This window comes from Leopardus geoffroyi, chromosome A3 (assembly GCF_018350155.1).
Source record: "Leopardus geoffroyi isolate Oge1 chromosome A3, O.geoffroyi_Oge1_pat1.0, whole genome shotgun sequence".
NCBI classification, from domain to species: domain Eukaryota; kingdom Metazoa; phylum Chordata; class Mammalia; order Carnivora; family Felidae; genus Leopardus; species Leopardus geoffroyi.
Genome location: NC_059336.1, coordinates 121,432,309 through 121,451,830, shown reverse-complemented (window position 1 = coordinate 121,451,830; position 19,522 = coordinate 121,432,309). Strand labels below are relative to the sequence as shown.

The following is a 19,522-nucleotide window of genomic DNA, read 5'->3' as shown; positions in this document are numbered from 1 at the left end:
GTGTGCGTGCGTGCGTGCGTGTCTGTCAAGAATAAATAAGCATTAAAAAAAAAACCCAGATGATTAGTTCTATCATAATTTCACTGCTCTATGTATGAACATAGCTAAATATCATCAAGTTATTACCTTACATTAACTAATCCACGTTTTCATAAAATTATATTAATAGTCTGTGCTATTTTACAGGATAAGCCACATCAAAGACTTCATTGAAAAATACCAAGGATCTCAGAGAAGCCCTCCCTTTTCCCTGGCCACAGCTCTTCCTTCCCTCAGATTGCTAGATGAAACACTCACACTGGAAGAAGCAGATTTACAGAATGCTGTAATCATTCAGAGACTCCAAAAAACCGCTGAACCTTTTAGAGAACTTTCATAACGTTGATTTTTGATACACTAAGTGGAAAGTTTGCAGAGAAATGATGGTTGTAAATGAACACTCAAACCAAAATGAGGGAAAGTAGATCTGATTTGCTGGACTTTTGGTTAGAGCGCTATTTAACTCCCTCCTGATGAGAAGATTTTAAATAAGTACAAGTTAGGAATGTAAACTATGACTGGAAACTGTATTCAATGCACTTTTTCCAAAAGGCTACTCAGAAAACACTTATTTTCAAATACCAGTTATTCAACAATAAGATATATTAAATCACTATATCCTATAGAATCTAAGTATGATATAAATTAGCAAATGTATTCACACATCATTCATTCAGATGGTCCCAACCAGCAGTGATTTGTTACAATGTCAGCTATCTCAGATTTTTTAAATAGCAATACATTAAGAAATTTGTACATGCAAATTCAAAGCACCAATGTAATTATTTTATACCTGGGATACAGTCAGAAGGCTAGAAAGGACTACTTTCACCACAAGTATGCCTGAACCTCAAAGTGTTCTCAGTTTTTATTCTCTAATGGCAAGATATACTCAACTATTAATTTGGCACAGTATCTAAAATATATTTTTATTTAAGAATAAAATTGAGCAGTGTAGTATAATGTCAATAGTAATCTGCCTACTCACATTTCTATACTTTCAAGAAGTGTAATCTTTAAAAAATTTCTATCCAGGAATCCAACTTAATCCCTTATTTTCTTTTGAAAATTAGGGTTTTGTTTTTAGCTAACATTTTGAGTAAACCTTTCATTTGCTACCACTCATGTAGAATCTGTTCTAATGCCTGTGTTGGCACATTGCTAATATTTTTTAAATGCATCACATGAACTACGGTTTCCTATTCCATATATCAGAGTCAACCTGTGTATACGTTAAAGGATTATTTATTTATTTACGTTCTGATGCCACCAAGGGAAACATGTTTATTTTAAACTTCTAACTAAAACTGGTTAGACTTGAATATTTCATTGTCAGATTGAATTCCCTTGCCTGAACATAAGTTTAAGAAGCTTATTTTGCAAATTCTCTATTTGAATCTTATTTAAAGTGAAATGTACATTCAATGTGCCAAGAAACTAAGTAGCCATACCTGTCAGCAGTAATGTCCATAGGGCAGTAGTGGGTATCTGCCAGAAAGAACAGTTCTCAAACTTTTTGGTCTCAAGACCTTTTGTTTATGTGTGTTATATATATAACATTGAAAATAAAAAGTTAAAAGATATTTATTCAATAAAATAATAAGCACATGTTAGTATAAATCACATTTTAATGAAAAATGCATTTTCTAAAAAAGATTTCGTGAAAAAAGTGGCATTGTGTTCCATTTTTTGCAACTGTCTTTACGGTCTGAGTTAAAGAAGACAGATGGAACCTCACGTCTGCTTCCACATTCAATCTGTTGTGATATTGCACACCATGTAGCTGCTAGTAAACGCAACTGTATGTTCATAAGAAAATGAAAAAAAAAAGCAAATAATGTCTTAGTTTGATTATGAAAATAGTTTTAACTTTGTGGACCTCTTGAAAGAACCATTCTTACAAAGCAGTGGTTCACAGTAATTCTCAAACCTTCATGTAAGAATCACTTGGAAAGCATTTCAAAATGTCTATTCCAGGCACCTACCAGACGCATTCTGATTTATTGTGTCTGGGATGGGTCCCAGATCTCTGCAGGTTTAATTTCATCTGATTCTTAGGTACACAGGAGAAGTACCCGTGTTCAGGAAATCCAACACTATGCTTCCACCCTAAGAAAGAAAACCTGCCTGCTTCATTCACTGTGAACAGTGGAAGACTCCACTGAAATGGGACTTCTAGACCTTTAAGTTGTGTCCTTATCTCACACAGTTGGTCCTTAGACTGTTCCCCTCTCACTCTTAACTAATCATGATAGAAACTTATACTTCGTCTTCTCTAAGCAGAGCTGAGATGAGGGTGGAACATTTAAGTGAGATTTTTAATAGAAGCTCAGGAATAACAAAAGGGAAATATACACATAGCTAGGTGACCTGGTTTATAAGATATGCCTTCTGTTTGAGGTCCATAGTAAGAGTGCTTGCTTTTCTGGCTCCCAGCCTTACAAATGGTAGAGGCCTGTCCTTTTATTAGGAAGAGAGAGAGAGAGCAAAGGAGAGCCTTTTGCTTTTGTCATTTACTCTCAGAAATGAACAGATACATAATAGAAAATACTGTCAGTGATGTTTACAGCTCTGTTAGAGCTCTCTCTCTCTCTCTAGTGAAACAAAAATAGTGGCGTTTTGACAAAAAATGAAAGGATGGTAAAAATCAGCGAACTGTTTCAAATATAAAATGATTGTTAGTGTATTTTTCAGCCTCTAAGAAAATGTTTCCCTAGACCTATCATGAAACATTTTATAATTTGATATGCATAATTCTAGTCAATATGCGATTCTGCATTTTTTTCTATAAAGGGGCTTCTTGTTGGAAATATTTTTCTTGTACCTATAGAAAAGCCTCCTTTGTGGATTTTCCAGTTTATAATTATTTATCCACAAGATACATAGGGGGCTTTCTTGTGTGTACATGTAGAATACACCCCAGTGACAAGTTCCTACAAAGACCCATCATCAGCAGTAACCTTCATTTTTTAACTGTGAAAACTTTCATTAATGTGAATAATATTCTCAGAGGTTTTCTAAAATGAGAATCATCTGATAAAGCTGTCTACCTTAAAGTTTAAAATTGTAAAGTTGTTAATTAAATATGTAGAATACACAAAACATACTTTAGAAAATATAGACTGAATTTGGTTTGGCAAGGGAAGGCAGACTTGAAAATCATCAAACACTTTGGGTGTAGGACACAATTTGACCTGTGTAGTTGTTTCAGAACTCGTCAATCAGTTTCTTGAGAATCATTGTTAAGGCTGAAACATAGAAGTACATTTCTAGTTTTACAGATTCTGATTTAATGGTTAAATTACTGTACGTTATGCAGGCTACAAAACTGGCCTTATTTATTTTATATACTTTTCTCATTCAGAGTACTTTTTTCATTGTGTTTGTGTTAAAATATAGTATGTTTGCATCTATTTCAGTGCCTTATTTTAAAAGCAATCTTTTGCTAATGGTTAAAGAACTGTTGTCTTTAGAATGAAATAATTCATTAAAAGGATCTGTGAAATAGTCTACATCTGTCTCATAAAATAGTTACATCTGGATGCATTTGTTATTTTTATTTGGCAAAGACCTTCAGTTTGAGAATCAACGTTTATTAGGTGCCTTCTGTTTGTCAGGTACTTTAATCAGTGTTACTTTCATTCAGTACTCAAAAGTGTTAAGATACGGTAGTTTTAATACTCAGAGGTGGGTGTTTTAAAAACCATTTGTGTCCTGAGTTGAACTAGCATGAAAACTTGGTAGAGTTTACTTCTTTGTTCTTTCTCTAAGTACAAACCATTTAATTAAAAAATTGCTCATCACACTAAATCTTCAAATAGAAGTGGCTAATTGAGTAGACGAATATTTGGCTCTTTGTCATTTGTTTTAAATATTTTTTCACAGGTAATTCATACTCATTGTGGAAAATTAGAAAATGCAGATATGCTGAAATGATCTTTAAATCACCTATTTCACCTTTCAAACATAACCTCTAATAACACTTTGGTGTTCATCCTTTCAGATATTTTTAAGTGACTCAGTGTTTAGTTTTATTTAATTAAAAGGCAGGCTTCTTGGTTATTGTACTCCTGCTGTTTTATCTCTTGAAGTCTAACATATTTGTCTTTAAAAATTTATATTAGGAACATCATTTTAGGAACAATAGCTGTTAGGGACAAATGCCTTGTATTTTAATTATATTTCTGGGTAAAAAAAAAAGATGCAGGGCTTTTTTTTTTTTTTTTTTTTTTTTTTTTTTTTTTTTTACTTTTCTCTCAAAATTAAAACTGTGGTAGTATGTGCTGCAGAGTACAAATATTGGGAATGAAGTGTTCCCAGGCCTAAAAACGCAAATAAAATGATGTATGTAAAGGTAGATTATTCAAAGAAATTTCAGCTTGAGTTTTAGTTTCCAAAGAATTAAATATTTAGCACATGTATCATCTAATCCTTCCACTGTTGATAAGGCTGCAATCAAGGAAAGAGAAGGTACCCATTTTGTAGGTTAAAGAATTTAGGCATATTTTGCAGTATAAGGAAATAATCACTACTTTGTACACCTGAAACTAGTATACTGTTCTATGTCAGTTATACCTCAAAAAGAATTGAGGCATTGGAAATGGAATGGCTTGCTTTAGACCGGATGGCGCATACTTTAGGATTGTATTTAGCCATGACAGAAAATCTAAACTCATAGTAGCTTGCAAAATAAAATATTACTCATTTCCACGCAAAATTTGGATAGAAGCAATTCAGGGCTGGTAGAACCATTTCATGAAAGGTCAGACTCGTGTTGTTTGTCTCCGCATACCATCACTGACCTCCATGTCTCAAGATGACTGTCCTAGCACCAGTCACCACATTTGCATTTCATCCTGTGGGAAGAAGCACACCCCTTTCCCTTTAAAAACAAAAGCAAAGCAAACAATAGCTTTATTGGGACGTAATCTACCTTACCATTAACCCAATTAAATTGTACAATTCGGTGGCTTTTAGTATAGCCACAGGATCACCGCAATCTGATTTTAGAGTGTTTTCATTCTGTCTAGTGTTTTCATTCTAGAAGAAACCCTGTACTCACTACCCTCAGTTCTGCACTCTGTTGATGTACCTGTTCTGGACATTTTGTATACATGGAATCATACAGTATATGGTCTTCGTATCTTTTCACTTAATGTTTCCAAGGTTCATCCATGTCCTCTTTATTGTGGAGTAATAAATAGCCCACTGTATGGATACACCTACCACATTTTATTTATCCATCAGTTAAGGGACATTTGGGTTTTCACTTTTTGGTTATTTTAAATCTTGATATGAATATTTGTGTTCAAATTTTTGTGTGAGCATGTTTTTTTCTAGGGTATATACTCAGGAAGAATTGCTGGGGCATATGCTAATTCCATGTTTAACTTTTTGAAGAATTGCCAACATTTTCTATAGCACCTGCACCAGTTTACATGCCCACAAGCAATGTGTGATTTCTCCACGTCCTCCCCAGTGCTTGTTATTGTTGGGTCTTTTTATTCCTAGCCATCCAGTGCTGTGGGATCTTGTAGTTTGGGTTTTCCCTAATGACATAAGCATCTTTTCACGTGCTTATTTTTTGTCTATTGAAAAGTACCTCTTGAAATCTTTTGCCCATTTTTAAGTGTTTTATTGTTAAGTTGTAAGTGTTCTTTATATATTCCAGTACCAGCCCTTATGATTTGGGGATATTTCTCCCATTCAGTGGGTTGTCTTTTCACTTCGTTGGATTGTTTGCAGCACAGTTGCTCATCTAGATATGGTCCAGCTTGTGGTGTCCTAAGGAACAGCTGTCTAACCCAAGGTTGTGTAGATTTGCTCCTGTTTTCTTCGAGGTGGTGTATACTTTTAGCCTTTACGCTTACGTCCGTGGTGCGTTTTTACTGACTTCACACACTGAAGTCAGTGTGTGATGTGACCCCTTCTCTCGTAAGGACTTTTCTGGAACGCTGCTTTCCAGCCATCCACCGGCCAGAACTTAGCTACATGGCTATACTATCCCATCTGTGTGAGGCTGGACAGCGTGTGTTTCAGGCATCTTGTATTAAACTTGACCGGTTGGAAGCCTCTGGGCCACAATCTTAGTCTAAACAAGTCCATTCTATAGCTTCGTTTTCCAAATAAATTCATCTGGCGACTTTCACCGCCAGGATTTAGCAGGGGTGTAGCGCGAACCGCCGCTGGCTGTCCGTCTCTCCCTCTCTCTCTCTCTTTCCACGGGACCTTCCCCGAGGAAAGCGGTCCCGAGGGACTTCCCGGCCGCCCGTCCACCCCACCCCCGCTCCCACTGCGAATTTGGGCTCAAGGCACTTCGCCTTTGTGGAAACGAAACAGCACTTCGCGGCTTCCCGCCGCCCCGCGCGCCGCCCGCCCCTCGCCGCGCCGCGCCCACTCGGCCCCGGGGCCGCCCTCCCCGCGGGGCCCGGGGCGCGGGCCGGCCGATAACGCCGCAGGGCAGCGGCCGCGGGCGGAGCTGCCGCGCGCCATGGCCTCGTCTCCCGGAGCGCCCCGGGCCCCGGCCGTCCAGGCGCCGCCGCCGCCGCCGCCGCCGGAAGCGCGCACCTCGGAGCGCGGCTCGGTGAGCGCGGGGCGAGGGCGAGTGGGGAGCTGGGGCTGCGCGAGGGAGGCGGAGGGAAGGGGCGCGGGGCCCCGGCCCGGGGCTCCAGATTTCCGACCCCCACCCCCACCCCCTTGGTGGACTCGGACCGCTGAGAGACGAGAGGCCAGATGCTAGCGAGTCCTGGACGAGTGAAGTAACCCGCTGGGTGCGTCTTAGCCAGGCTGGCGGGACCAGGGCGGGTCTCTGGGCTCCCGATTCCCAATCTAGGGCTCTTGTCCACCACACCCCGGGTCTTCCCAGGGCGCCCCTGTACCCCGGGCAGGTGGGACTTTCAGGTATGTGTGCGGGGCTGCCCCTCACCCCAGGCTCCTGGCACAGGGTGCAGGCTCAGCCAGCCTCTCAAAACCTGGCACCAGGCTCTCTTGGGCCCTCGCCCCCCAGAGATGACTTCCTGGCAGCCGGCTTCCCAGTGAGGGTAGAGGTCAGGTGGGAAGGCAGGGGTGTCCTCGTCTTTCCTCATCTCCTGCGTGGCCGGGGCGGGGCGCCTGCCCGGCCGTGTTGGAGAGGGGTTAGGACCTCTGAGCTCGCCGCTGGACGCACAGGTCCGTTGCTTGCTCCGCGCGCAGTGGTCCGTCGTGGCGCCGCTTCACCTGGTTTCCCTTTGTTGCCTCAGTTCTTCCTCTCAGACGCCTCAGAGCAAAGGATTTGTGGCCCCTAAGAAAGAAAGTGAGATAAGGAGTCCCCCTGGGGACCCTCATTTCCCAGGAAAGTTCGGGGTGAGATTAATGGCAAGAGGGAAAACTGAAGTGCCAGGCTTACATTCTCCTAACAACCCTCCGAGGTGTATTTTTTACCCCGTTTTACACATGAGGAAGTGAAGCCCAGCCACGTTTCAGTACCTTGCCCTAGAAGTGGCAGACAGAATTTGAATCCAAGTTAGTCTAGCACCAAAACCGGTGCTCCGTTAACTGTGAAAGGCTTGTGATTTAAGCGGGTGAAACTGTCATCCTCAAGGTTCCAAGAGAGTTTCAGCTGGAATTTCTCTTTCAAGTGACTTCTATGTGACAGAAGCTTGCTAGGAGTGTTTAGGGGGAAACAAGAGTCCCATGGGGTGAAGTGGGGCTATCAAGTTGGATTCTGCCTGTTAATAAAATTTTCTGGAAGTTGAAATAATGTTCACACCAATGTCAGAAAAGGACATCACATTTTGCCCTGTGTGTGGTTCTCTTCTGAGAACAGGAAGAGTGTGCAAAGGATATGATAAACCCTTATCTAGCAAGAACTTCCCTTCAGAAGGGCTCATTTGGGGTTTCCCGCAAGATACTAAAATGGGTAAAGTCATAGTCCCCTCCACTCCCCCTTATGTCCCCAGGATGTCCCCAGGATTTTCAAAGGATGAAAAGGAAGGATTCCCAGCATGTTTTGGAGAAACAGCCTTTTACATTGTGTCTTCATGGCATTTATTTCTTCAGCATATCTATACTGAGCATATGCCAAATATTGCTGTAGGTACTGGGGACATGGTGGTGAATAAAAAATTATAGTGCATGCTTTCAGAGAGTTTATATTCTTCTGGGGAGAGGCAGGAAATAAATGAGAACATATCAGATAGTATAATTGAGAGAGAGAGACATGGGTAGTCAGGGAAGGCTTCTCTGAGATGACATTCAGGCTTAGACTTGAATGGCAAGGAGTCAGCTCTGCAAAAACTCAGAGGAAAAGCCTTGTAGACAGAAGGAACAGGAACTGCAAAGGCCCTGAGGCAGCAATGGTCATGGTCATTTTGAAGAATAGCAAGGAAGCCACCATGGTTGAGGAGAGCTGTTGAAGTGAGGTGGGAATGGGGGGAGGGGCTGACTGTGGATTCCTGTAGGCCCCATGGGAAGGATGCGGAATTTTATTCAAACTGCAATGGCAAGCTGTTGGACAGTTTTAAGCAGAGATGAGACACGATCAAATTTATGTTACACGGCTGGATAGGGAGTGGACAGTAGGGAACGAGAGCAGAAACAGGGAAGCCATTTAGGAGGCCACTGATCGATTTGGTGGGGGGATTGGGAAAGAGAAATCAAGGGCTCCTAGGTTTGTGGCTTGATCTGCTGAGTGGGCATGGAGGCCGTTTAATGCAATGGGGACAATAGGGTTAGGAGTTGGGTTGGACAATGGGTGGAAATCAGGAGTTGTGTTTTGACCATGCTTAGCTGAAATGCCGGGTAGGCAACCATGTGGGGCTGAGTAGGCAGTCGAATATTCCAGTCTGGAGTTCACTGGATAGCTTAGGGCTTGTGAGATACGCACACATTGCTTTATCTCAGTGATGGGCTGGGAAACAGTCTCCCCAGGAAAATAAAGAAAGCACCTCTGATCTGTAGTGTTTGCTGGTATCTGTGGTATAAATTCACCACGGCTGATTTCAGGCTGCCAGTGGTTCAGCGCTGGCAGAAATCCTGAACATTAAACTCCGCTCCTGGAGCAAATAACACTCGACTTCATTTGCGCATCAAAACAACTCTTGAAGTTGGCAGGAATGTTCCATTTGACAGACGAGGCTTAGATTCAGTGATCTATTCAAGGTCACACAGGGAGTTGGTGGCAAAGTTGGGGGCCTCCTGACCCCCCCCAGTTCCCTCTGGCTTGCTGACTCAAAGTAAAACAGACTGTAGCAGTAAGCACGGAGAGGGAAGTGTAAGGAAGAACTTCCACTGTGGAATCTTTGAGAGGTCATGGTTTAGGACTTTTTTTTCCTCCTCTTTGCCTCACTTCCTTTTAAGATGATTTAGGGCAAATCAGGACTGACAGGTTACTGGAAAAGCCCTCCAGACATAGGGACCTCAGGATGCTTATGGAGGTCAGGAGGGTGTGGGGAACTCTGCATGTGTGTGTGTGTGTGTGTGTGTGTGTGTGTGTGTGTGCGCGCGCGCACGCGCACACACGCGCAGGTAGGGGGCTTAGCTCCTGCGTCTCTCCCCAGGACAGCAGAGCTGGTCACCTCTCATTCTGTACCAAGGTGTGCTATGGCATTGGTGGGATCCCCAACCAGGTGGCCTCCAGTGCCACTGCCTTTTACCTGCAACTCTTCCTGCTTGATGTGGCACAGGTGAGTGTGGACAGCAGCACAGGGCCCCCCATCTTCCTTGGTACCCACTTCTTCCACCCCTACCTGTACTTCACTTGGCAGATGGCATTTCTGTCCCCAACCTGACAGGAAGCCAAGTGCCTTTGAGGGCAACCTCCTCGAGGATGTTTACTGCAGGCTTTTTGTAGTGAAAAATCAGGAAACAATATGAATGCCCAACAGTACAGAAGTAGTTGTATAATAAGTTGTGCAATATCCACATAATGGACTATTCTGTAGCCATTCAAAAGAATGAGCTAGATCCATACCAGTTGACTTGGAGGGATTTCCGTAATGACCCTCAAGTGACAGAAGTTACTTTGAGAGAACAGGATACAAATTGATCCCATTTTACCAAAACAAAGACACGCCCCATGTATGTAGGTACATGAGTATGTGTATGTGACTATATATGGTTAAAATACAAGCATGGAGAAAATAAATTACAGAAGGATATCTATAGGCTGTTAATGTTGGTTATAGGAGGGAATGGTGGATGGAGGACAGAGGGGAAGCAGAAAAAAGATTTCTAATGTAGTACCTATGATTTTTTTTTAATGACACTGATACGATCTCATTTAGGTAAAATTATAAATTCTGAATGCACATGAATAAATGCCTGAAAAGGTGATCACCAAAATGCTCTGGCAGTTGTCTCAGGATGGGGGGATTTCAGATGAGCTTTGCTCGTATTTTTCTGTACTGTTTGAATGTTTTTATAACAAGTGTGTCATTTATGTAATCAGAAAAACGAATAAAACATTTACATTGTGAAACAAAAAGCCTACCTCTGTCACCCTTCTTGCACTGAGCCACCTCAGATGAGGGCCCCCAAGCCTCCTCCAGAAGTGGCTGGGCATGAGTGATAACGGGAATGTGCCAGTGTGTGCCTGTCAGCTCCTCCCCCGGCTCCTCTCTTCACTAGTGCAGGCGTGCCCTTAGAGCCTTCTGGATTTGTGTCTCTGGAAAGAGACCAAATAGACCTTCACACCACAGTTCTGCCCCCTGCCAGGTCACCAGCACTTTCTCCTGGCAGGTGGGCAGGCCCAGACACCCCTCTCTGACGCTGCGGGTCCTTGGCTATCCCCCCCGACCTGTGCTTTTCAGATCCCTGCTGCCCAGGTGTCACTTGTCCTGTTTGGAGGAAAGGTGTCTGGGGCAGCTGCTGACCCTGTGGCTGGGTTCTTCATCAACAGAAGTAGGAGGACAGGGTCTGGACGACTCATGCCTTGGTGAGCGGCCCCACAGCCCCACAGATCCTGGCTCCCAGCCCCCGTGGAAAGCCAGTGTATGGTTAGAGGACAGGACAGTAATAGGTGCTGGTACCCAAGTAGGTCGGGCTGAGCCATGCAGGAGTTCAGAGATATTCCTAGGGCTTTCCCTCACCAGGTGGTGCAGGGCTGGACAAAGCCTCCAAGGCTTCCAGGCCGGATCTAGGGGTCTACTTGTGGCCAGGGTGGGCTGGAGGCCTTGGAAAGCCTGGATGCAGAGAATGGGCAAGTGGAGGCCCCAAGTGCCCAGAGTTCTGCAGTGAATGGCCCCACGCTGCAGGCTACCGCCACCTCCCCCCCCCCCCCACCACCCTGAGAGCCCCAGCCCAGGGCTCCTCTTGGGGACGGAGGATTTCTGCCCAGAGGGGTGTGGTGGTTCCAGGTTTGCCCTTAGAGTCTCCCTGTCCTGGTGCCCTACCTCGGCTGTGCTTCCACAGGGTGCTGGGCTGTACACCCTTCATCACCACGGCCTACTTCCTCCTGTGGTTCCTGCCCCCCTTCACCAGCTTGCGGGGCCTCTGGTACACCACCTTCCACTCCCTGTTCCAGGCCCTGGCCACGGTAAGCAAGTGGCTCCCCTGCCTGGGGCCTGGACTCCGGGAACCCCAGAGAGGGCCATTGGCCACTGTGAAGTCTGTGTGGAGGGGAGAGGGTAGGTGTCCTGGAGGGCCCCACTGCCGGCACCTGCTCACCGCTCCGGCCCTACGCCCCATCCTCTGGGCTACAGGGGATCAGCCTGGCCGTGCCAGCCTGCTGCAGGGACCGGCTTGGGCCTGGGGGCTGTGGTCCCTGGCCCCCAGAAGCTGCGTCTGGGCCGCGGGGGCCAGCCTGAGCCCGGCCTGGGCTCCCAGTTCTTCCAGGTGCCCTACGCGGCGCTCACCATGCTCCTGACCCCCTGCCCGAAGGAGCGGGACTCGGCCACCGCGTACCGTGAGTGCGGGCGTGGGATCGGGCGGGAGGCCGCCGCCCCCGGGCCCGCCAGCGCCGGTCACCTGGCGCCGCTCTGCCTCAGGGATGACCATGGAGATGGCGGGGACGTTGATGGGGGCCGCCGTCCACGGCCTCATCGTGTCGGGCGCCCACGGGCCGCACAGGTGCGAGGACGCCGCGCTCCCGGGACCGGTCGCCGTCTCTCCCGACACGGTGAGTGCCCAGGCCACCCTGTCCTCGCTCGCTTCTCGCTCCCTCCCGCTCCTCCGGCGGGACTCGGCGTCCTGCCTCCCTCTAAAGCAGACCAGCAGGAGGGGAGAGGGGTGGAGAGGGACCACAGGCAGGGAGGGGCAGGGGAGAGGGTCTGACGTCCCTGCAGAGCTTGGGAGGAAGCGTCTCCTGTGGCCTGTCCCACTCAGCCCTGACTAGGTGGCCCCCACCCCCAGCCTCACCCCCAGTGTGCAAGGACAAGGGAGACCTGGGAGCAGTCCCCCTTCTTCTCCCTGCAAACCAGATCTCTCTTCAGCAACTAAGGGACATGCATCTATTTCATCCATCGAGTTCAGCGACTTTTCCCTTGAGCAAGTGATACCATTATCCAGCAGAACCCCAGGAGCCATCATTTAGTCCTCTCTCTTCAATCGTTACCCCCGCTCCAGCCCATTACCAACTCCTCTCCGTGTTTTAGGCCGCAGATCTGGAATCAGGTCATGACCTTGCATCCCCAACTGCTCCAGCCTGGCCCACACACCAACATCTCCCTGGTCACCCCAGTATTGCAACAGCTTCCCACACGGGCACCCCAGCCTCCAGCCCTTCCCCCAGCACAGTCAGGTGGCCATTGTAAAGGAGTTCCAGCATGGGTGGCCCTCATCTTCAGGTCCTGGCACAGGTTGCTCCTCCCCGGGTTTGCTTTTCTCTGCATCTTTCTTGTTTGCCAGCTCGTTTAATAAATACGTCAGATTTAGCAAAAAAAATTATACAGCTCTGGTTCTCAAAGTGCGGTCCCTGGACAGCAGCAGCAGCAGCACCTGGAAACTTGTTAGAAAGGCAAATCTTGGGCCCCACCCCAATTTACAAATTTTGGGAGGAGGCCCGCAGTCCATATTTGAACAAGCCCTCCAGGGGATTCTGCCCCCCACCCGGGCTTGAGAATCAATGGGAGGAGAATAGTAGCACATCTTGGCCCAGCGCCCACTGAAGAGACATGACAATGAAGTCCCATGTTTCCATCCCCAGACACATCTGCAGGGCCAGCTACGAAATTTGCCTTTTACAGTGCAAAATGAAAACAGGGGGCTCCAGAGACAGCAGGGAAGTCAGTCTGTCCTTCCCATGGCCCACCGCCCTAACCGAGGGATTGTTTGGGTCCAGGTGCATGAGGGGCCCCACCAAGTTGCCCTCAGGCTCATCATGACGCTGCCAGCTGAGGGTCAGAGGTGGTGGCCTTGCCCCTCCCAGACTGACTCCACCCACATGCATGTTCACCCCCCACTCAGGCCTCCACAGGCCCCCTCCCCAAAGGTACCAGGTCACTCTCTGGGTGCGGATGACAGGGGCCTTGGGTTGGCCTGGCCTAAAGTGCAAAGGAATGGGAAGCAGGAGGCTGAGACCCCACCCCCAGGAGGTGGAGCCTCATGTGAGCCAAAGCACAAAGCTTCAGGTACGTCACGTCACGCTGTACCGTCCCATCAGACTTCACTCACAAAACACGAATTCATAGATAAAATGATCAAGCATTTCAAGACGGTGACAGCAGAGCATTAACGCCTACCCCAGCACCGTCCTGAATGTGAGGTCCTGTGCAACTGTGCTGAGCCCACCCAGGCCTGCCTCCTTCTTTCTTCCCTTCCCCAGAGGCAACCTTTTCCTGTAGCAGGTGACTGTTACTCCTGTGCATGTCTACATATATTTTATTACTTGTATATCTTCCCCTGGGTGACAGGGAGCACCGTTTCTGTTGTTGACATTTGTCTGTGTCATTGTGAGTCACACTATATTGTAACTGTTGGCTCATGAGTCTTCCACACTCGAAGCAGGAGTCACTTATTCACCACTGTAACCTCAGGGTCTAGCTTGCAGAAGTCCCAGCAATAAATCTGTGCCTTAAAAAATGAGAGAGAAGGAGAGAGGAAGAGCTCAGACCCTTGGTGGCATGGATGCCCTCCTATTCATGCAGGAGCCACAGGCGCAGCAGAAGAACCATTCTGGGCCCTGAGATCTCCATCTCCTGCTGTGGTGATTGGGAGGAGGGGCACCCAGCATCCTTGGGCTTGGGCTGAGGGTCCCTCTGCCCCCATCGGGGTGTCCCCTCTTCCGTAGGTGGGAGACATCACCTCCACCCCAGTTCTGTCCTGTCCCATAGACTCGTCTCTACTCCATTGCCTCCGCTGTGGTTGCTGTGACCTATCCTGTGTGCAGTAGTTTGCTCTGCCTAGGGGTGAAGGAGCGACCAGGTAAGGGAGTGCAGTCAGAGTGTGGGAAGCAGAAGCAGGGACAGGACTCCTCTGGGGCGTGGGTTTTGGTTTTGAACTCTGCCAAGCCCAAGTGTCACTTTCCTGTGTCACAGCCTCCTCCGTCCCAGCCTCAGGCCCAGGCCCTAGCTTCCTGGCTGGGCTGGTGCTCACTGCCCGGCACCCACCTTACCTGAAGCTGGTCATCTCCTTCCTGTTCATCTCAGCAGCCATTCAGGTACCTCTGGCCTTGGCTCTAGCCATACTGCCCTGTGTATGTTCGGCTTTGGTCTCCCGGCTCCACCAACCAGAGTTGGGCTTTAATAGGGAGAAATGGTGGCTGGCACGGGGCCTAGGGAGTTTGGTGCAAGGAGGAGAGAGACCTGGACAGAGCTTGTGGGGCTGGGAGGGTCAGGGCCCCGATGCTAGGAAGCTGACAGAATCTGCGTGGTGAGGTCCACTAGCCAGGGAAGAGTGAGGCGGGACTAGGAATGGTTATTCATCCCTGTGTCAGGGCTAAGTGTCCTCTGTGGGGGAGGGGATTGCATGATGGCAGCAGCAACCCGTATTCAAGGTCCCAAAGAAGAGGCCAGACTTGAGACCTAGGCCTTGCCCTTGACTTCTGAGTTCCTGCCATTCCCTATGCAAGCCTACTTCCTGTTGGTCTCCTCAGGTGGAGCAGAGCTACCTGGTCCTGTTCTGCACACATGCCTCCCGGCTACATGATCATGTCCAGGGCGTGGTGCTAACCATCCTGGTGAGTGGTCCTGAGGTGGCAGAGGCAAGGTCAGTCAGGGGCCTAGGTTGGGGAACTATGTGGTCCTTGACAAGACATGGCATAGCCGGAATTCTGGTCAACATTCTGGACTCTGCTGCGATCTTAGTCACCTGCGCTCCAGCAGAGGGTGGGATTGGGTCTGGGGTCATAAAGTTCATAGCCACTGGTTCCAATCTGGGGGCAAAGTGGAGTTCGAGCATCCCACCTAAAAGCCAGGGCTTCTGGAACCTGGGTGGGTAAAGACATTGGCAGCACGGCCCAGACTGGGATGATTCTGTCTGTTCACAGGTCTCAGCTGTGCTGAGCACGCCGCTGTGGGAATGGGTTCTACAGCGATTTGGGAAGAAGACATCGGCCTTTGGGATCTGTGTGAGTGAGGCAGGAAGCAAGGGCCGAGGTGCCTTCAGGGAAGGTGGTGGGGTCAGGGAAGTGGCCTTGGAGCCTCGGCCTCCTGGGAGCTGGCAGGGCTGATCTATATTTGTCTTCCATCCCTAGCAAAGGACCAGGTGCAGGGTCATTTGTAAAGACGGGTGAATGTGGGACTGAAAGAGCAAGTCTGGGGCAGGTGGAGGGATCAGCTAGTGTATCTATCCCCCCAGGTGATGGTGCCTTTTGCAATCCTGTTGGCTGCTGTGCCCACAGCACCTGTGGCATATGTGGTGGCCTTTGTATCTGGCATGAGCATTTCTGTGTCCTTGCTGCTACCCTGGTAGGCTGGGTGAGGGGGAGGGGTGGGAGCATCATGTCCTTCCTCATGGGTATGTCCTCTTTCACATCCACCTGTTGTCCCAGGCCCCCCGTGCCCACCCTGTGCTGGGTAGGGCCCTCCCACCTGCAGGAGACGGAGGCCACCAGCTCAGTCGCTGGAGCTCTCCTGAAAGAGCACCAGACAGCAGGAACGGTGGGCAGCTGCGTTGGGGGAAGGGAGGAAACGCAAGCACACATATTGCCTGGCTCCCTGTGGGCCACTCCTGGTCCTGGGCAGCAGGAACCCAAGGATGGATCCGATTTGGTCTCTGTCCCCGGAAAGCTCTCGGGTTGATGGCTACCAAGGGGACAAAAGGGGTAATTCTGCAGCCCCTTCCCCCAGGTCCATGCTTCCAGATGTGGTGGATGACTTCCAGCTGCAGCATCAGCACGGCCCAGGCCTGGAGACCATCTTCTACTCATCCTATGTCTTCTTCTCCAAGCTTTCTGGCGCAGGCGCCCTGGGCATCTCCACTCTCAGTCTGGAGTGAGTCCCAGGGCTGGACTGTGCTAGAGGCACAAAAGACTAACTTCCACTGGAGTGGGAGGAAGAGGGCAGAGTTCTCCACCCTAATGGGCCAGGGGACACCCATGAGTCAGGGACCCAAGCTCCGCTCTTTAGAGAGTGTAGGGGAGCCACCTGCCTCAGGTTGTCCTGTGCACATGACTGAGAGGGGTCTTTCTTGGGGGCTGTACCCCACATTCTTAGTTTTGTCTGAGCTCCTCCCTGGCCAGCCCATTCTCTCAACTCTCCCTTCTGCCATGATCAGGCTGATCTGGCCAGGAAGTGAATCCAAATTTCAGGGTAGTGTGGGGGTGGGGTATCTGGGACCCCTCCTGCAGGGAGCCGGGCTCCGTGAGATCTGAGCTGGATGCGTGGGATGCTGTGTCTCCAGGTTTGCGGGGTATGAGGCAGGAGCCTGCAAGCAGGCGGAGCAGGTGGTGGTGACCCTCAAGGTCCTCATCGGCGCCGTGCCCACCTGCATGATCCTCACCGGTCTGTGCATCCTCATGGTCAGCCCCACTCCAAAGGTGCCCAGCCAGAACTCCTCCCGCCGGCTGAGCCTTCAAAGGTGGGCACCCCATGCACACGGGTACACACGGCAGGGAAGCACAAACATCCACTGGTGTGAGGTTGACCGGTCGGCAGGTGCCCTGAGACACGTACACGGTTGGGCACTCCTGCTTCTGCAGACTCTGCACTTAGCTTTGGTGATGCCATCTTCTCCTGGATTTTCTTCAGCTGCTGTGCTCATCCCTTCTCAGTCTCCCTCCCTCGATTACCTGTCGGAGGGTGGTGTGGAAGGGCTCCCTTCTCGGCCCCTGCCCCCCTCACCTCATCCACTTGCTTGATCTCAAGCACCTCTTGTGCCCGGTGACTCCTAAAGCTGCCCCTGCCCCCCGGACTTCCTTCAAGTTCCGGAACCACATGGCGGGCTCTGATTTGCACATCTCCTCCTGATGTCCCACCAGCGTGGAGTCAGTTTTGATGAGCCCCCAACTGCCCGAACTCATCTTCTTCCCCCATTAGGCTCCTCCTCCTGTGATGGCACCATCCTCTAGCCTGGGAGCTGAAAGCTGGGTTGTCTTCTACTCTTTCCCCCACAGGTTGTGCTGAGCCACTCCCTGAGCCTTGTCCTTCCCACTTCCAAGCACTGATCCCTCCGCACAGGGATGAGATACCCACTGGCTGGCCTTCCCAGTGGACTGTGGGGGATCTGGACGGCTAGGGCTGTGTTTTATTCACTTCCGTGTACCAAGCCCAGCACAGGGGCCAAGGCCAAGCTGGTGCTGCAGCGTCAACACGTCTGGCCCAGTGGCTTTCACGAGCACGTGGCCGCATTTTTGGAGATGCTCACACACTCAGAACTTTGAGCACGTGTGCATACAGAGGACTGTACAGGATTGGCAGGAAGTGGCATTGTCATCCATCCCTCATTCTCAGCGTGGACGGCTCAGACTTGGGCTGAGTAACACTGAGATCACATGTCACACTTGGAGTGACATGCACATGGGGAATTGCTGGGGGGAGTTGGGGAAACAAGGGCTGTAGCTTTTCCCAAGGGGCTGTGAAGGGGAGGAGTTGCTAGGACGGCAGGGACCCGCCACTTCCATCGGGCGTGGGGTCTATGGCAGGACAGAGTCCCCTTCCACCCTCATCTTTCTCTTTGGCCCCTTTTCCTTTTACAGGCGGACCAGCTACACCCTTGCTTGAAGTCTGAGCTTGCGTGGGCTGGAACAGCAGGAGCCAGCATCTTCTGGGCTCGACGTTCCTCTTTCTTCTCGGCCCCTTAGCACACTTACTTCGGAGGTTACATGCGACCCATCTTTTCCCCTGGGATATGGAGTCTTCAGTGACATCTCCTGAAGGGACCAGCCTGGTCTCCAGTTCCCTCAGCCGTCATTTCTTGCCTGTTGACCACAGACCAGGTCAGATAGGCCTGTGCCCCTGACCACCCAGCTCCAGGTAACCTTGACCTGGAAAGCATCCCAATAGCAGCTATTCCTGGAAAAAGGAAGCCCACAACCTGCTCACCCAACAGGACAGACACACAGACCTCTTGTTCCTCCTAATACTCCAGTAGACATCGGAGAGAGAGGCTGACAGACATCGCACGAATGGGCAGAGTGGGGACAGATGGACATGCTGGGGATGTCACGAAAAGAGACACAGACAGATGCACTGAGGCCAACAGACCCCAGAGGGAGCACATGGGGACAGCGGTGGGGTGAGGAGACTGAGCAGGTTGCCAGAGGCGTTTCTCAAGCCTTTCTCTTTTGTTCAGATAACACTGTTTCTGGAAATGGACACAGGCCGATATGGAGCCATCAAAGATCAATCATTTTTATGAACAAAAGTTCTTTTTGTGGAAATATTTTTTTGAAATGGTATCTTATAAAAAGCACAGGGACCACAGTTTTCTAAAGGCCATATCTTTGAGGAAGAAAGATCCACTGAGGTTTATTTTTTCAAAAAAAAAAAAAAAATTAAAAGGTTTATCTTCTATTGATTCTGTAAAATATGACTGTGGCCAGCCCTCTCATCCCACCTCCTGGGAAACCACTGCCCAAGGAGGGAAGGGGGAGGGTGCCTGACGTCACTGCCCCTGGCTGTGTGTCCTCAGCCGTATATCCCTGATTCTACATTTCCTCAGGCCAGAGATGCCACGTGGGGCATGGGTTCCTCCTTTGCTTTGGAGGAGATAAAAAGTTGATACTCTAGAGTAGTCAGGGTAGCAGTCCACAGTGGCTTGTGTGGGCTGGGGATGGGCGGGGCGGGGGGGGGCTGCAGAGGTGTTGGGGAACCCATGGGGGTTCTGATGCCCCAGCAACTCCTTGAAAAGCCCAGACACCTAAAGAGGTGACCAGGAGGTGCAGACTTGCCCCCTGCATTTCTCCCCAGCCCCCTGCTCTGTCCCCTCCATGGGGTCAGCTTTCCCAAGCCCACAGAGCAGGGGTAGGCCCCCTTCCACTTCCTCTTTAGAGCTTTGACTGCCTCTTAGGTTCCAGAGTCACCCCTAACACTGCCGGAGCTCAGACTCACATTCAGGGACGGTCTGCCCCTCAAAGTATGAAACACCTTGCTTCTTCCACAAACGTTGTAGCCCGAGAAGGAACCTGACC

The 19,522-nt window shown here is 49.3% G+C and overlaps 2 protein-coding genes across 6 annotated transcripts in view; both read left to right on the top strand.

Moving 5' to 3' along the window:
* UBXN2A (UBX domain protein 2A) overlaps window positions 1–3,849 on the top strand; it is a 48,230-nt gene extending 44,381 nt beyond the window's left edge. For all 4 annotated transcript variants that reach the window (XM_045447591.1, XM_045447592.1, XM_045447593.1 and 1 more), the window contains exon 7: window positions 187–3,849. In XM_045447591.1, the coding sequence (XP_045303547.1) occupies window positions 187–379 (193 nt within the window). In that variant the 3' untranslated portion in view covers window positions 380–3,849. The remainder of the gene's footprint in view (window positions 1–186) is intronic.
* A 650-nt stretch (window positions 3,850–4,499) lies between these two features.
* On the top strand, window positions 4,500–18,909 carry MFSD2B (major facilitator superfamily domain containing 2B). Of its 2 annotated transcripts, XM_045447589.1 has the most exons (14): window positions 4,500–6,622; window positions 9,576–9,701; window positions 10,827–10,951; window positions 11,428–11,551; window positions 11,842–11,920; window positions 12,003–12,133; window positions 14,286–14,376; window positions 14,490–14,611; window positions 15,047–15,130; window positions 15,440–15,520; window positions 15,751–15,860; window positions 16,242–16,385; window positions 16,795–16,971; window positions 18,089–18,909. In XM_045447589.1, exons 1-14 carry the CDS (start codon window positions 6,530–6,532, stop codon window positions 18,111–18,113), a joined length of 1,512 nt encoding a protein of 503 aa, XP_045303545.1. In that variant the 5' UTR covers window positions 4,500–6,529; the 3' UTR covers window positions 18,114–18,909. The 2 variants fall into 2 exon arrangements, with proteins under 2 accessions (XP_045303545.1, XP_045303544.1); XM_045447588.1 differs by lacking the exon at window positions 4,500–6,622 and having other exon boundaries at window positions 6,638–9,701.
* Window positions 18,910–19,522: the final 613 nt, after the last annotated feature.

Coding starts and splice junctions, on each gene's coding strand:
- MFSD2B (XM_045447588.1), top strand. CDS start 9,441: ATGCTTATGGAGGTCAGGAGGGTGTGGGGAACTCTGCATGTGTGTGTG. Junction 9,702..10,826: donor TCCTGCTTGATGTGGCACAG/GTGAGTGTGGAC, acceptor TGTGCTTTTCAG/ATCCCTGCTGCCCAGGTGTC. Junction 11,921..12,002: donor GGACTCGGCCACCGCGTACC/GTGAGTGCGGGC, acceptor GCTCTGCCTCAG/GGATGACCATGGAGATGGCG.